This window comes from Hyla sarda, chromosome 2, assembly GCF_029499605.1.
Source record: "Hyla sarda isolate aHylSar1 chromosome 2, aHylSar1.hap1, whole genome shotgun sequence".
NCBI lineage: Eukaryota > Metazoa > Chordata > Amphibia > Anura > Hylidae > Hyla > Hyla sarda.
The window spans coordinates 77,547,778-77,562,413 of record NC_079190.1 but is presented as its reverse complement, the minus strand read 5'-3'; the positions used below and the strand labels follow the sequence as shown (position 1 = coordinate 77,562,413).

Sequence of the window (14,636 nt, the reverse complement as noted above, 5' to 3'; positions counted from 1 at the left end):
TCCGGTCGGCTTATTAAAGTAAATGGATTTCAGCGCCGGTCTGGCTGGGGTACGGGATTGCACGGTTTTCCCCTCACCCAGCCGGATCCGGCAACCGTAGGCTGAAAACGAGGTGTGAATGCAGCCTAAGTCCTATCTATCCGTTTGCTTTTTTTTTTACATCCCTATTTTTGCCCCTATTAACATTGAAACAAGTTGTTTACGTGTGTAAACTGGACCTCATTAATCTTGGGCAATGTTACATTTCCTGCTTTGTTTCATTGTATACACACTAGTTCGCACTGTTTAGGTAAATATAAGCTAAAGCCATTGTTTGGTGTACAACCACAATGCTGTGCCATGGAGTTGGAGTCAAGCGCGTTCTCCCGTCCTCTGAAGTAGTTTGCTGTAACAGCCTTCATCTTGAGTCCTCAAGAATATACAACAACATATAGAAACTTCTTGCAAAAAATCCAGATACCGTAGTTCACTGTGGGCACTGCCTCTCCGGACCGGCTAAAACAGCACTGCAACCGCTACACTTGAACCCTTTTGAAGCAATGTACTACCGGTGCTCATCCATGAAACAGCTCCAATCTGATCGAAAAGAAAAATGCGGAGGCACTCGGATCTTCTGGGTCTTTCTTTATTCCAACAGGTCAGATAACAATGCCTGGCCATGGGCCAGGCATTGTTATCTGACCTGTTGGAATAAAGAAAGACCCAGAAGATCCGAGTGCCTCCACATTTTTCTTTTGGATCGATATAGAAACTTAGGTTCCAGTCTCACTGTCAGAAAAAGTGATTGGAAATTATTCCTATCTATTCCTAGTGTAGAAATCCATTGGTTCTTATCAAACCATCATACAGCTAAAGCCGCTCAACAAATTTGTTGCTTATCTTCAGTTCAAGATGAAGTCCACCATCCAGTTATTTGGGAAAGGTCAGTGGATATCAACGATAGACCTACAGGATGCCTATTATCATATTCCAATCCATCGTCAGTATCCGAAATGTTACCTCTTATACAACCCTTCCATTCGGTCTATTGTTTGCACCAAGGATATTTACCAAATTGGTGCCAGAAGTAGTAGCACAGCTAAAAAATGCCAGAATAAACCTTGTACCCTATCTAGACTATTTTATATTTAACATAACTTGGATATAAACAATAGGTCAGTCTCTGATGACACATTCTGATTTCTTTTCTTAGACTATGAATCCAGAGTAGACCGCCAGAACATACGCCATATTTATGCCAGTGGCACACTGTGTGATGGAGCATATTGCTAAATATGATAGATCATTTTCTTTAAGCTGCTTCTTTTATTGTTTGCCGTCAACAAAGCAGAAAGATACGTATGTCCTGGGGATGGCAGGGGGACCATAGTTTAAAATTACTATGTGAGAAGCCACCCTTATAGATACCACTGTGTGTGACCAATCCTTGTTTTACAGGTGCTATAGTAATGCTTCTCATATTGTAAGCGTGCCTAAAAGCATTTATATAAGTGATATATTCTGCCCTGTGTTTGTGTGTGAATCCAGCCCATTGCTGTATACAAAACTTGCCTTTTCACATGCTCTTGTTTTTCTACTAAAATTCACTACAATATTACGCAATTAAACTATTTCATGTTTCATGTAGGAAGAGAGAGGGGGCTCTATCGGAATTCTTTTTGTCCTGTTAAATTTGGATCCTGACAAATCCAGTTTTGTCACAATAGAAGTTTGTAGTAGAGAATAAGGCATTCTCTGCGTTTTTTTAAAATTATTATTATTATTATTATAGTGTACCTGTTAGATCCCTCTATCACCTACATTTATTTTTTATTTTTTAAATCCCTCTTTTAATTAGCTCACAGTGTTAGAAATCCTCTCAGGGTGGTGGGAGGTGATTGGTGTGTCTGCTCATGCAGCCTTGTACATGAGTCATCTGTTGTCCATGACTCATTGACAAGCCTGATGCTGCTGCAGGACTGATTGGTGTCCCAGTAGGTATGGGAACCCCTAGTGGTGGGATATTTAGGAGCCGTTTTCTTAACCCTTTCCCGCAAATGGACGTATATGTAAGTCCACTGCGGGCTCCCACTGTATGACGCAGAAGCCTGTGTAAAAACAAGCCCTCATATGGGTCTGTAGGTGTAAAATTGAAAGTGTTATGATTTTAAGAAGGTTAGGAGGAAAAAACTAAAGTGTAAACATGAAAAATGGCCCGAAAGGGAAAGGGTTAAAGGGGTTGTCCAGGAATAGAAAAATACAGCTACTTTCTTTAAAAAAAAACACTCCCTGTTTAACTTTCTGGTACCAGTTGATTTAAAAAAAATAATAAAATGTTTTCCACTGGAGTACCCCTTTACCTACTATGCAGCCTGCACAACACATACCTTCACCATGATTCTACCATTTCTGCCTGGTAGAACAGAAAGAAATCATGTAATTCCTGGTCCTTTGCAAGTCTGCACAGGACATTGTTTTTCTGAATGCACAGATTCATAATGGAATCTGGCAAAAATACAACTCCCAGCACTATAGCCTGCGGCTGTCCGGGCATGCTGGGAGTTGTAGTTTTGCAACAGCTGGAGACACACTGTTTGGAAACCACTGCCTCAGAGGATAGTTGTCCTTCAAAGTGTTCCCAGTTTTTGTCCTTATCTTCTGGCAGCACTCACAAGCCCCTTAAAGGGGTACTCCCATGGAAAACTTTTTTTTTTTTTTTAAATCAACTGGTGCCAGAAAAACAGATTTGTAAATTATCCAATCTTAAAGAAAATTAATGGGGACGGCACTAGTGATGCGGTTTTTCAGTCTATTGTGAGTGTTCTCAGTGCACTCAACTAGCAGGTGGATATATAACCTCCACTCTGGAGTTGTGAGTATGAGGTAACCCTTTGTGTCTGGAGGTGCTCAACGTATATCGGAAAATAGCAATGGAATATAGTAACTGTGGTAGAGAAACAGATACGGAGCACTCACACTGTGACACTTGAGCGAAGGTTGTCGTCTGAAGATGGTCTCAGTCCCGGGTGTCCTTGGCGGGGAGGCGGCAGGTGTAACGAGGGGAGCCTCAGACGCCGGCCACGGACCGTATCACGCCCACTGGTGCTTCGTCAGGCCGAGATTTGTAAATTACTTCTATTAAAAATTCTTAATCCTTCCAGTACTTATTAGCTGCTGAATGCTACAGAGGAAATGGTTTTCTTTTTGGAACACAGAGCTCTCTGCTGACATCGCGAGCACAGTGCTCTCTGCTGACATCTCTGTCCATTTTAAGAACTGTCCAGAGTAGGAGAAAATCCCCATAGCAAACATACGCTGCTCTGGACAGTTCCTAAAATGGACAGAGATGTCAGCAGAGAGCACTGTGGTCATGATGTCAGCAGAGAGCTCTGTGTTCCAAAAAGAAAAAACATTTCCTCTTTAGTATACAGACCCTAAAAAGTACTGGAAAGATTATGATTTTTTAATAGAAGTAATTTACAAATCTGTTTAACTTTCTGGCACCAGTTGATTTAAAAAAAAAAATATAGAAAGTTTTCCATGGGAGTACCCCTTTAACCCCTTAAGGACCCAGCCATTTTACACCTCAGGACCCGGCCATTTTTTGCACATCTGACCACTGTCACTTTAAACATTAATAACTCTGGAATGCTTTTAGTTATCATTCTGATTCCGAGATTGTTTTTTCGTGACATATTCTACTTTAACATAGTGGTAAAATTTTGTGGTATCTTGCATCCTTTCTTGGTGAAAAATCCCAAATTTCACATTTTTGCAAGGGTTAATAGCAGAAAATACCCCCCAAAATTTGTAACCCCATCTCTTCTGAGTATGGAGGTACCCCATAAGTTGACCTGAAGTGCACTATGGGCGAACTACAATGCTCAGAAGAGAAGGAGTCATATTTGACTTTTTGAGAGCAAATTTTGCTCGGGGGGCATGTCGCATTTAGGAAGCCCATATGGTGCCAGGACAGCAAAATAACCCCCACATGGCATACCATTTTGGAAACTAGACCCCTTGAGGAACGTAACAAGGGGTACAGTGAGCATTTACCCCCCACTGGTATCTGTCATATCTTTGGAACAGTGGTCTGTACAACATTTTTAATTTGCACAACCCACTCTTCCAAGGATCTGTCAGACACCTGTGGGGTGTAAATTCTCACTGCACCCCTCATTACATTCCGTGAGGGGTGTAGTTTCCGAAATGGGGTCACATGTGGGGTTTTGTTTTTTTTGCGTTTGTCAAAACCGCTGTAACAATCAGCCACCCCTGTGCAAATCACCTCAAATGTACATGGCGCACTCTCCCTTCTGGGTATTGTTGTGCGCCCCCAGAGCACTTTGCGCCCACATATGAGGTATCTCTATACTCGGGAGAAATTGCGTTACAAATTTTGGGGGGCTTTTTTCCCCTTTACCTCTTGTCAAAATGAAAAGTATAGGGCAACACCAGCATGTTAGTGTAAAAAGTTTATTTTTTTTACACTAACATGCTGGTGTAGACCCCAACTTCCCCTTTTCATAAGGGGTGAAAGGAGAAAAAGACCCCCAAGATTTGTTAGGCAATTTCTCCCAAGTACGGCGATACCCCATATGTGGCCCTAAACTGTTGCCTTGAAATACGACAGGGCTCCAAAGTGAGAGCGCCATGTGCATTTGAGGCCTGAATTAGGGATTTGCATAGGGGTGGACATAGGGGTATTCTACGCCAGTGATTCCCAAACAGGGTGCCTCCAGCTGTTGAAAAACTCCCAGCATGCCTGGACAGTCAACGGCTGTCCGGCAATACTGGGAGTTGTTGTTTTGCAACAGCTGGAGGCTCCATTTTGGAAACAGTGGTGTACCAGACGTTTTTCATTTTTATTGGGGAGGGGGGCTGTGTAGGGGTATGTGTATATGTAGTGTTTTTTACTTTTTATTTTATTTTGTGTTAGTGTAGTGTAGTGTTTTTAGGGTACAGTCACACGGGCGGGGGATTACAGCGAGTTTGAGCTACCGCGCAAAATTAGCTGCATTGCAAACTTGCAGCCCGATACTCACTGTAAGCCCCCTGCCCATGTGAATGTACCCTGTACATTCACAGGGGGGGACCTCCAGTTGTTGCAAAACTACTACTCCCAGCATGCCTGAGAATGTTTGGGAGTTGTGGTTTTGCAACAGCTGGAGGCACACGGGTTGGGAAACACTGAGTTAGGAAACAATGTTTCCCAACCAGTGTGCCTCCAGCTGTTGCAAAACCACAACTTCCAAACATTCTCAGGCATGCTGTGAGTAGTAGTTCGGCAACATCTTTAGAGCCAGATGTTGCCGAACTACAACTCCCAGCATGCTTGGATTTGTAGTTTTGCAACATCTGGAGGACTACAGTTTGCAGACCACTAATACAGTGGTTCCCAATCTGTGCCCTTCCAGATGTTGCAAAACTACAACCCCCAGTATGCCAAAACTGTCCATGCATGCTGGGAGTTGTAGTTCTGCAACATCTGAAGGGCCAGATGTTACAGCACTACAACTCCCAGCATGCCTGGACAGTAAGGGCATGCTGAGGATGTGTAGTTTTGCAACATCTGGAAGGGCACAGTGGTCCAAAAACTGTGGTCCTCCAGATGTTGCAAAACTGCAACTCCCAGCATGCCCAGACGCCAAGGGCTGTCTGGGCATGCTGGGAGTTGTAGTTTACAGGGTCCTATTACAAAACGCCAGGACGTACGGGGACGTCCTGGGTCCTTAAGGCCCAGGGTGCGGGGACGTCCCCGTACGCCCTGGGTCCTTAAGAGGTTAAACTATCCTCAGAGACTAATGGGAACTATGCACATCTGATCTAGTTTGTCCAGTGTCTGAGTTACAGGATTTGATGGACCATGACAGGCTAGAAATGACTTCTAATTCTCCGCTTGTTTGGTGGTAACGTCCATATCTAAAGGCATAAAATGTCGGCTTTGCTGCGGTGAATAAAACGTCTGTAAAAAGAACATAAAAAGTAGACGTGCCATGTATGTCAGTGTTATTTCCCTTTCCAATCACTCCATATACCAGTGTTTCCCAAACTGGAAGTCTCCTGCTGTTACAAAACTACAACTCCCAGCATGCCCGGACAATCAAAGGTTGACCGGCCATGCTGGGAGTTGTAGTCTTGCAACAGCTGGAGGCACCCTGGTTGGGACGCACTGCCCTATACTCTTTCAGGCCAGAATGGGATTACTATGTGGTAAGTATGCAAAGCACCGTCCTGTAATTATTAGAATTACTTAAAAGTCTATTTGGGACTTGCTTGGTAAAATGGCCAAAACATAATATATTCAAGCTGTTGCCTGTAAACATATGAACATACCAGTCGTATTTGGGCGGGCCTTTAGGCACATTGAATGGTTACCAAGAATTAACCCCGTCACAATACCTCAAATTTTGATTCGTGGCTTACGTTTTCTACCTTTTCATTAAGACCCTTAAAGGGGTACTCCAGTGGAAAACCTTTTTTTTTTTATATCAACTGGTGCCAGAAAGAAAATTTGTTAATTACTTCTATTAAAAAATCTTAATCCTTCCAGTACTTTTTAGGGGCTGTATACTATATAGGAAATGCTTTTCTTTTTAGATTTCTCTGATGTCATGACTACAGTGCTCTTTGCTGACCTCTGCTGTGAATTTTAAAGGGGTTATCCAGGAAAAAACTTTTTTTTATATATATATATATATATATATATATATATATATATCAACTGGCTCCAGGAAGTTAAACAGATTTGTAAATTACTTCTATTAAAAATGTTTAATCCTTTCAGTACTTATGAGCTTCTGAAGTTAAGGTTGTTCTTTTCTGTCTAAGTGCTCTCTGATGACACGTGTCTCGGGAACCGCCCAGTTTAGAAGAGGTTTGCTATGGGGATTTGCTTCTAAACTGGGCGTTTCCCGAGACAGGTGTCATCAGAGAGCACTTAGACAGAAAAGAACAACCTTAACTTAAGAAGCTCATAAGTACTGAAAGGATTAAGATTTTTTAATAGAAGTAATTTACAAATCTGTTTAACTTTCTGGAGCCAGTTGATATATATATAAAAAAAGTTTTTTCCTGGAATACCACTTTAAGAACTGTCCAGAGCAGGAGAAAATCCCCATAGCAAATATATGCTGCTCTGGACAGTTCCTAAAATGGACAGAAGAGGTCAGCAGAGAGGACTGTGGTCATGACATCAGAGAAATCTAAAAATATAAGCATTTCCTCTGAAGTATATAGCCACTAAAAGGTACTGGAAGGATTAAGATTTTTTAATAGAAGTAATTTACAAATCTGTTTAACTTTCTGACACCAGTTGATTTAAAAAAAAAAGTTTTCCACGGGAGTACCCCTTTAACTTGTTTATTTTTCCAATGATAAAGTTGTATTAGGGATTATTTTTTCTGGGTCAAGTTGTACTTTTCCTTGACGCGCTTTATTTTATCATTGAATGTATTACAAAGCCAGAAACTAGTTTTTTGTAGGACAAAATAAAAAAATAAAAAAAAGTTCCCAATACAGTAAACTGACATTCTAAATGAATTCTATGGGTCAGTACGATTCCAATGATACCAAACGTGGATAATTTATGTTTCGTTTTACGGTGAAAATTAAATCAGTTTATTGACGTTTTTTATTGCCGTTTTTTTTACCCCTATAACGTTATTTTCCCACCTACGGAGCCGTGTTAGGATTCATTTGTAGTTTTTAACTGTACCTGGCCTTTTGATCACTTTTTATAAAATTTTTGGAATGTGATGTGACCAGAAATCAGCAATTTTTGCTTTTGGAATTTTATTTTTTTTGGCGTTTACACCCTTGACCGTGTGGGCTCATGAATGTAATAATTTAATAGGTTGGACAATTATGGACATACATGTACGTTTTTTTTTTTGTTTTTTTTTTACAGTGTTTTATTTTTAAAAAATTTGAAAAGGGACATTCATTTTGCCCCCCTCTAGGGACCTAATATAAATCATCAGTAAATGGTTATCATAGATCAATGTAATGGTAGTGCATTACATTGAGCCATGTAATTGGTGATTGGTTGCTAAAGCCTGCCTAAGACCGCGCCGCTTGCATCATAGACCATGGGTCCCCGCTGCTATCAGCAACTAGGGACCCGCTGGTAATGGCGGACATCAGCACGGAGCGGCAGCTGACACGCCCCCTCCATGTATCTGTATCTCTATGGGAGAGCCGGGGATGCCCGAACTCTGTATCTCCGGCTCTCCCATAGAGATACATGGAGGGGGAGTGTCAGCCGCCGCTCTGTGCTGATGTCCGCCATTACCAGCGGGTCCCTGGCTGGTGACCCCCCGCACAAAGCAGCGGCCGACGCGCTCTGTTCCTGGGGAGTGCTGGGGTGCCATGCAAGAGATTGGTCGGACCCCCGTGATCAGACACTTATCTCCTATCCTTTGGATAGGGGATAACTTGTTCTGCACAATGGTACTCCTTTAACCCCTCAGATGCTGTGATCAATATTGATCAGGGCATCTGCGGCAATGCAACATTACCGTGAAGATCAAATCAGTCTAGATGTCTCCTTAACTGCCTCCTGCCGTCATCATGGGGTCTTATTCTCTGGTGGGCCTTCGAGCAGAGGAGAGAAATAGATTGCAGGTAACACTTATCAAGGCTATGCATAGAACTCATCAGTATTTGCAATATAAAAATTTCAATAAATAGTTCCCTGTGGGGACTTAAAAAAGTGTAAAAAAAAATAAAGAAAAGTTTTAATAAATGTGAATAAGCCCCTCCCCCAATAAAAATGAAAAACAAAAATTCCCCTCTTTTCCCATTTTACAAAAAAAATCAACTTACCGTATTTTTCACCCTATAGGACGCACCGGCGTATAAGACGCACCCAATTTTTAGGGGCAAAATCTTAAAAAATAAAGATTTTGAACCCAATAGTGGTCTTCAACCTGCGGACCTCCAGATGTTGCAAAACTACAACTCCCAGCATGCCCGGACAGCCGTTGGCTGTCCGGGCATGCTGGGAGTTGTAGTTTTGCAACATCTGGAGGTCCGCAGATTGAAGACCACTGCAGGAGGAGGTAATACTCATGTGTCCCCGCCGCTCCGGACCCGTCACCGCTGCCCTGGATGTTGCTCCATCGCTGTCGCCGTGTCCCTGTCGCTTCGGAACGTCTCTGCTGCCGGCCGGGTATCCTCGCTCTCCGTCGCCGCCATCACGTCGTTACGCACGCCGACGCACGTACGCGACGACGTGATGACGAGGAAGGAGAGCGCCGGCCATACAGGGGATCCCTGAACAGAGAAAACACCGAGGAGGCAGGTAAGGTTCCCCCCGGTGTCCTGTAAGCACTAACCTGGTTATTCAGTCAGGCTGTTCAGGACCGCCGCGGTGAAATCACGGCGGTCCCGAACAGCCCGACTGAACAGCCGGGTTAGTGTCACTTTCCCTTCAGACGCGGCGGTCAGCTTTGATCACCGCGTCTGAAGGGTTAATACAGGGCATCACCGCGATCGGTGTTGTCCTGTATTAGCCGCGGGTCCCGGCCGTTGATGGCCGCAGGGACCGCCGCGATAGGGGTGTATTCGCCGTATAAGACGCACCGACTTTTTCCCCCCAGTTTTGGGGAAGAAAAAGTGCGTCTTATACGGCAAAAAAAAACGGTACTTAGTATCACCGCGTGCGGAAATGTCCAGCCTGTTAAAATATTATGTTAATGATGCTGTACGGGGAACAATGTAAATGTGAAAAAAATACCAAAGTCCAAATATGCTGATTTTTGGTCCATCATATCCCAGAAAAAAAAAAGATATTAAAAGTGGTACTGATAAAAACTACAGATGGTGGGGCAAAAGATAAGCCCTCATACAGCCCCGTATATGGAAAATAAAGTTATAGGGGGTAAGAATAGGACAATTTTAAATATTTTGTAGTAGTAAAATAAAACCTATTGGGCATCTTTGTCATCGTATGGACCTACAGAATAATTATAACATATTGTTTTTACCAAAAAAGTGTGTAGAAACAGAAGTCCCCATAAGTTGCAAATTGGCAATCTGTCACCATAAAGCTTTGTGGTAAAATGAGTGATGTCATTACAAAAGAACAATTGGAGGTGCAAAAAACAAGCCCTTAGGCTAAGTTTCCACTTGGGTTTTTTTTCTGGCAGTTTTTGGAATACTGCCACTGCAGTTTTTGAGCCAAAGTCAGAAGTGGATCCATGAGGGAGGAGAAGTGTAAGTCCTTCCTTTATATGTCCTATTCCTTTTGAATACACTTCTGGCTTTGGCTCAAAAACTGCAGTGGCAGATCTCCAAAAACTGCCAGAAAAAAAACCAAGTAGAAACCTAGCCTTATATGGTGCAACATTGAAAGTGTTATGGCTATTAGAAAGGGAGGAGGCAAAGATGAAAGATCGCTGCGACCTTAACCCCTTAACGACCACAGATGTATATTTATGTTCGTGGCCGTTATGTGAAGAGCGGAAAAATAAAAGTTATAGGGGTCAGAAGCGGACAATTTTAAACATACTAATTTTGGTGCATGTAGTTATAATTTTTTTAAAGGGGTATTCCAGGATTTTTTTTTATTTGACTATGCTACAGGGGCTGTAAAGTTAGTGTAGTTCATAATATAGTGTCTGTACCTGTGTGTGACGGTTTTCTCACAATTCTTATGTGATTTTCACCCCAATATTTATTTTTTACCAGCATACAAAATTACTGTTGTCTCAGATTTTTCCCAGGCTGCAATGTGGCCGAGACATGACTCACTAGTCAGCTGATGACAGGGAGCTTGTCTGCTTCAATGGGTGGAGGGATCGCTTGGTGGGAGAGAGATCAATCTGCAACTAATGCAACAGCTATAGGCACCCTGATTGAAAACCACAGGTCTTTTGAATGGATAAAAAGAAAGAAACTTTGTTCAGCTCACCACTCACTGTGGACATCAGTAGATAGAATTGCGGCTTTCATGTGCCTTTGTAGTGGAGCTTGGAGCTCGGACAGAGCGGGCCGAATCCCAGAAAAGGTAGTACAACCAAAGCAGGTAGGGGGTCCAGCTCACAAAAATAGATAAAACTTAACTTTTACTTCACATAGGTAAAAAATATGGACAAACAGGGAAAACAAAAACCTATAGGTGCATTAAAAACAAACGCTGACGCGTTTCGAACTTACGAGTTCTTAGTCATGGCAAATGATAAATAAAAGAGAAAAGGTTTTTATACATGTCATGGCATTTGTTTTTAATGCACCTATAGGTTTTTATTTTCCCTGTTTGTTGTCCATATTTTTTTACCTATGTGAAGTAAAAGTTAAGTTTTATCTATTTTTGTGAGCTGGACCCCCTACCTGCTTTGGTTGTACTACTTTTGAACGGATGCAGCTCATTTATGTTTCAATGGGTGGGGTGGATGTGTGAGAGGGAGGAAAATGGAATTGTGGGATTTGTAGTCAAAAAAAGAAAACTCAAACAGAAAATACCAGTTCACAAACCACTAGCCACAGTATTATGGTAATCTCACAGCATAGCCATTTAGCCCCAAGACAAGCGCAGATCCTTCCTAAGCATGTCCATTACTGTCTGCCAGGTACATACTAAAATCACCTTATGGTGGAGAACCCCTTTAAGTAGTAAAATAAAATAAAAAACTATATGTGCTGGGTATCCTTCTAACGGTACGGACCTACAGTATAAATATCATTTTTACAGAAAAGTGCACTGCATAGAATCGGAAGCCCCCAAAAGTTACAAAATAGCGTTGTTTTTTTTTTCCAATTTGCCCCACAAATAATTTTTTCTGGTTTCGCCATAAATTTTTGGGTGAAATGATTGATGTCATTCCAAAGTACAATTGGTGGCGCAAAAAACAAGCCCTCATATGAGTCTGTATGTGCAGAATTGAAAGTGTTCTGATTTTTAGAACGTTAGGTGGGAAATACAAAAGTGCAAAAAACAAAAGGAGCTAAAGGGTTAATATAACTAACAGGCCAGGTGACATTAAAATGTTGCTCTTAGGGCACTATGGGAGGTGTAGTTCACACACAGAGCTATGGCAGAAAGTCACAGCTTTCTTACCAGCCAATCAAAGCTTCCGCAACGCATCACATGTGCGCGGCCGGCCTATAACAGGAGCCGAGCTTTGACATGTTATAGCAGCTGTACTGTATCGCTAGTCACATGACCTAACCAGCCTGGTACTGTACACCCTCCCCCGCACCCGGTGACTCGAGCCTCGTAAAATGGAAGCTCGCGCCCGCCTCCTTCCACCGTCTGCGCATGCGTCCCCAGCGTCATATTGCTAGAGGTACGACCCTGAGTAAGGGGATTGAATAAAGGAAGAAAGGTCAGGGCTGCGCCCCTCGTAAGATGGCGGCCATGCGTGAGGGTGTCGACGCTCGTGACGTCATTAGACAGGAGGCGGAGCCTGAGTCCTCCTTTTCAACCTTGTCCCGGCTCCGGCCTTTCAGGCGCCTTCGGCTTTGCCGGTCTAAGTCAGACGCTGCCAGTGCTCCGGGCCCAGTCACGGCCTCCGCCTCCTTCCCGGTTACACACACCGAACTCGTGCCGCCCTCAACATGTCTCTCATCACCGCCGGACGCCTGTGCGCTCGTATCCTCGGGGCCAAGGTGAGCATGAGGAGCGGGCGGTACGGGGGACATACTACGGCCGCCAGACCCCTGCCAGGTGTGCGGGGGAGCCCCGTACTGTGCCGGCCGGCTTTTTTCTTTAGCGCTCCCCCAGTTTAGGAGCCGCTGTGTGTCCCACAACCCCCTGCGGGGATCTTATAATGGGCGGTATATCAGGGATACGAGTCACTGTCATTTCTGCAGGGCTCTGAGCGGACACTATGTGACCTGATAGATGAAGACATGTCCTGTCTATAGGATCGGCCCGTGTCCTGTCTATAGGATCGGCCCGTGTCCTGTCTATAGGATCGGCCCGTGTCCTGTCTATAGGATCGGCCCGTGTCCTGTCTATAGGATCGGCCCGTGTCCTGTCTATAGGATCGGCCCGTGTCCTGTCTATAGGGTCAACCCGTGTCCTGTCTATAGGGTCGGCCCGTGTCCTGTCACACTGAGGGCTATGTTCACACTGGACTGGAATGCTGCGGTTTTTCCCACTTCATGTGAGTCCTGTGTAAACATACACCAGGAAGCCATATAAATAGATGGTTCATCTCCCAACCTCCAGGGGGAATGTCAGAATATTGTCTCATTAAACCATTGTGTGGAAAACTACAACTCCCAGCATGCCCGGACAGCCGTTGGCTGTCCGGGCATGCTGGGAGTTGTAGTTTTGCAAAAGCTTGTGGCACACTGTTTTGAAAACACCGCATTAGACTATCCTTAGTGTGTCTCCAGCTGTTGCTAAACTACAACTCCCAGCATGCCCGCCCAGTTATTGGCTACATTAGATTATCTTTATGTATTGTAGATTAATGATGAAAAATGCGCTTGACTTAGCAAAATTAACCTTATGGTGCGTTCACACGCTATTACTAGCAGCGGATTTTTCCGCTGCGGAAACCCGCTACGAGTTATGCTGCCATTGATTTATATGGGTCCACAGACCCATAGTGTCATAGTGCCGCTATAGTGTCAGATTTGGAACCTGTCCGCGGACCCATTCAAATGAATGGTAGCGTAACTCGTAGCGGGTTTCCGCAGCGGAAAAATCTGCCGCTAGTAATAACGTGTGAAAGCACATTTACATTTTTTTTTAAGGGTCTTTATGTTTTGTTTTTGATTATCGATGCTTTTTATGCCAATCTGCATTTCCTATGGGAAATACACGGGTGGACACTCCGTACATTTGAAGAATCTGGCGGGCACTAGGACCCATCGGAAATGCGTCTTCCCATAGACGGCAATGCATTTTCGAGCGAAATCTGTTAAAGGGGTTGTGCGCTGCCCTGCCTTCCGGAGCTCCGCTCGCAGCATCCGGAAGTTCATTACTCCGAACGCTGTGTGCGGGCTTCCGTGTCCAAGGCCGCCCCCTTGTAACGTCACACCCGCCCCCTGAACGAAAGTCTACGGGAAGGGGGGGGCCACTGCGACCCCCCCGAGGAGGCGGGCCTGATGTCACGAGGGTGCGGCCTCGAACACGGAAGCCCGTACACAGCGTCCGGAGTAATAAACTTCCGAACGCTGTGAGCGGAGGTCCGGAAGACAGGGCAGCGGACAACCCCTTTAAAAAGAATAGACATGTCTGTTCTTTTTTGAGGACCACAGAATCGGGATTTCTGCGGCAGATACATCTGCCGCGGTGTGAACAGTACAGCAGAATCCCACTGCAGCAGAACGTCCGTGCAGAATTCCGCCGTGTGAACATACACTAAGAACGGTAATTCCGGTGCAGCTGTTCTGCTGCATCGTACACCCTGCTAAATTTCTGCAGCAGCAATTAAAATTCCAGAATCCATAGAATGAATTAACATTTTCGTCGGGATCCAGTTGGATATGCATTGCCATCTATCGAGATGCCGCATGTCCGAGCGCTGACCAGTCACTACCTGGTTCACATGGAGTGTCCACTCTGTATTTCTTTGGATGGATATTCTGCTGTGTGAATGGGCCCTTTAAATCAGGGGCACTTTACATTTTTGTAAGAAAAAAAAAAAAAAGTAAGCACCAACTCTGCATCACTTCTGCTCCAGGTGCAGAAAGGATTT

At 44.0% G+C, this 14,636-nt stretch overlaps 1 protein-coding gene across 1 annotated transcript in view; it reads left to right on the top strand.

The window, feature by feature from the left end:
• Positions 1–12,351: 12,351 nt before the first annotated feature.
• The window catches only part of CS (citrate synthase), a 44,411-nt gene continuing 42,126 nt past the window's right edge, over positions 12,352–14,636 (top strand). Inside the window, exon 1 of the mRNA XM_056562167.1 lies at positions 12,352–12,591. Within this exon, the coding sequence (XP_056418142.1) occupies positions 12,541–12,591 (51 nt within the window). The 5' untranslated portion in view covers positions 12,352–12,540. The remainder of the gene's footprint in view (positions 12,592–14,636) is intronic.